Raw genomic sequence first — 2654 nt, 5'->3', positions numbered from 1 at the left:
TATATATATTACCTTGCAACTGCACATACACAGCTCAATCGTGCGTAAGCGCCATATACACTCATCCATCAGTAAACTACATTACTAACTACAATACCTAAAAAACTATATACCTACAACCACAAAACGTTCTCGTACTATGACGTGAACGCCAAACTCACAAGCACACGCACGAAAGTACACTCCCACAACTCACACGTTTAATATATACACGCTTTTTGGGTGGCATGTATGATATATAGTACTCTATGCGTACTCTCACATACTTATACGTACACGCACACGTAGCTGCACAGGCATCTACAGACACACTATTGTAAGGACAAAGCAGAAGCACTATGGCTTCTATGCCTTGCCAATGGATGACAGGTGTCATGTACACTTGCACATACCCATATGCACACTCATACACACTCACATACACTTGCACATACCCATATGCACACTCATACACACTCACATACACTTGTACAAGCCCAAACAACCACGCGTACATGCGGATCCACGCACTCACACCCTCACAACAACCGCCACCCCCCCACCCCCCCCACACGCAGGCAGCTGCTAGCAAACTACCGCAACGGCAACGCCGAGTCTCTGTCTGTGCTGTTCCTGTTCCAGTGGTTGGCGGGGGATGCGCTCAATCTGATTGGCGCTAAGATGACGCATCAGCTGGCCACCCAGATCATCACGGCGTACTACTTTGTGTGTGTGGACATTGTGCTGATCATGCAGTTCACGTACTACACGGTCAAGTCGACCCTGCAGGATAATGCCGAGTCCAAGGGTGAGTATAGTATGGCGGTGTGGGTGTGTGAGGGTGGGCGCAAGTGTGGGTGTGGATGTGAGTGTGCGCGTGGGTGTGCGCGTAAGTGTGCGCGTGAGTGTGCGCGTGAGTGTGGGTGTTGGTGTGGTCGTGGGTGTCGGTGTGGGTGTGGGTGTGAGTGTGGGTGTGGGTGTGGGTGTGGGTATGGGTGTTGGTGTGAGTGTGGGTGTGGGTGTGCGCGTGAGTGGTTGTGATCGTCAGTGTGGGTGTGGAGTCTGTGTGCGGTAGAATACTATATTAACTCATGGGTGTTTCGATTCCTCATTAATTGTCCATTCAGGTACTACACGCATGTACCAAGCATCCGGGTCTGTGTTGCTGCTGGTGTCGAGTGTTGCTGTCACAGCCAAGTCATGGATGAATGAGCCGGACTTCGCGGATACCACCAGTAGGGGCACGGGTAGAACACTACAGGCCGTGCATGCGGATAATGGCTCTGTAAGTGTGTGTATGTGTATTTATTATACATAGGTGCAAGTGCATGCTGATAATGGCGCTGTAAGAGAGAGAGAGCGCAAGAGAGAGTGTGACGTGCATGCCTCAATGCGTATTTGGTTGTGATTTGGTGTACAATAGATACGGAAACGTTTAAGATACGTATACGGAACAGACATCTGTACTATACGTACTAGATACGTATACGTATTGTGTACTATACAGAATATAGACGTATGCGTGCCCAAGGATATTGGGTGCAGCTGTGGTGGATATTTCCATACGAGTGCATGTATGTGCTCCGGTGTGTGTATGTATGTGCTCCGGTGTGTGTATGTATGTGAGTGTATATGACTTAACGTGTTATCTAGTCATACTGTGGTGGACCTACACGTACGTATACGTGCCTGCATATGTATATGACTGTAAGATGCATGGATGTACGTGTACACGTTGTAATGAGTGTCTGTAGTTTACTGCTGGTATGGCTATAGGGTGTGTCACGATGGCAATGGCTTCAAGCAGACCACATCACTCGTCGCCATGGCAACTCGTAGTGTCGTAAACTACATTTATATGCTTGCAAGTAGGCATTACTACCTACAGCTCCTAATAGTAGCAATCCGTAGAGAAGCATATAATGATGCCTATACTTGGTTAAGCTGGCATGCCCATGTACATGTGGCGTACAATCACGTATGTGCCAATTCCTATACCCACGTATGTCGTGATACTGGTTAAGTTAAGTATGTACTGTCACTCATTGTTGTATTTTCACCTTATTAACTTGTGTAACCGTGCACATGAGGTGTACAACCACGTAGTAACCAATTATTCGTGATACTGATTAGGTTAAGTATGTATTGTCACTCATCGTTGCATGTTCGCCTTATTGACATGTGTATTGTTGTATGCTCTATCATTGCAGGGTATGACCACCAATGAGATTGGCTACATGTTGGGTATCGCCTCCGCTGCCTTTTACCTGTCGTCGAGGATACCTCAGATCATTAAAAACGTAGGTGTTAAAAACATAATGTTAAAAACGTAATGTTAAAAATGTAAATGTTAAAAACTTAAATGTTAAAATCGTAAGTGTTAAAAACGTAAATGTTGAATAGGTAAGTGTTGTATCAAACACTCAGCAAGTTATAGCGACATCCCTGCCCCTCCGGGGTGGCGGAGATAGATAGTGATTGATGCTGCGTGCGTTGATGTATGCCACTTCTGTATCAGATCATCTAAAACGGGACGGAAGTAATATGCATGTCGTTATCAAATATATCATTTGTTTACTGATGCACAGGCGCGTATGACGATTAAACAAGCGCACACACACACACACACACACACAAATATATATATATATATACATACATATACATATATATAC

At 45.5% G+C, this 2654-nt stretch overlaps 1 protein-coding gene across 1 annotated transcript in view; it reads left to right on the top strand.

The window, feature by feature from the left end:
* Positions 1-438: 438 nt before the first annotated feature.
* Positions 439-2654, top strand: part of SARC_02310 (hypothetical protein) — a gene marked incomplete at both ends in the record, with an annotated part of 3158 nt that continues 942 nt past the window's right edge. Inside the window, 3 exons of the mRNA XM_014303936.1 lie at positions 439-844; positions 1107-1264; positions 2190-2279. Of these exons, the coding sequence (XP_014159411.1) occupies positions 439-844; positions 1107-1264; positions 2190-2279 (654 nt within the window). The remainder of the gene's footprint in view (positions 845-1106; positions 1265-2189; positions 2280-2654) is intronic.

The sequence above is a fragment of the Sphaeroforma arctica genome (genome assembly GCF_001186125.1).
Source record: "Sphaeroforma arctica JP610 unplaced genomic scaffold supercont1.102, whole genome shotgun sequence".
NCBI lineage: Eukaryota > Ichthyosporea > Ichthyophonida > Sphaeroforma > Sphaeroforma arctica.
The sequence above is the reverse complement of the archived record's forward strand: the minus strand, read 5'-3'. Positions and strand labels throughout refer to the sequence as shown.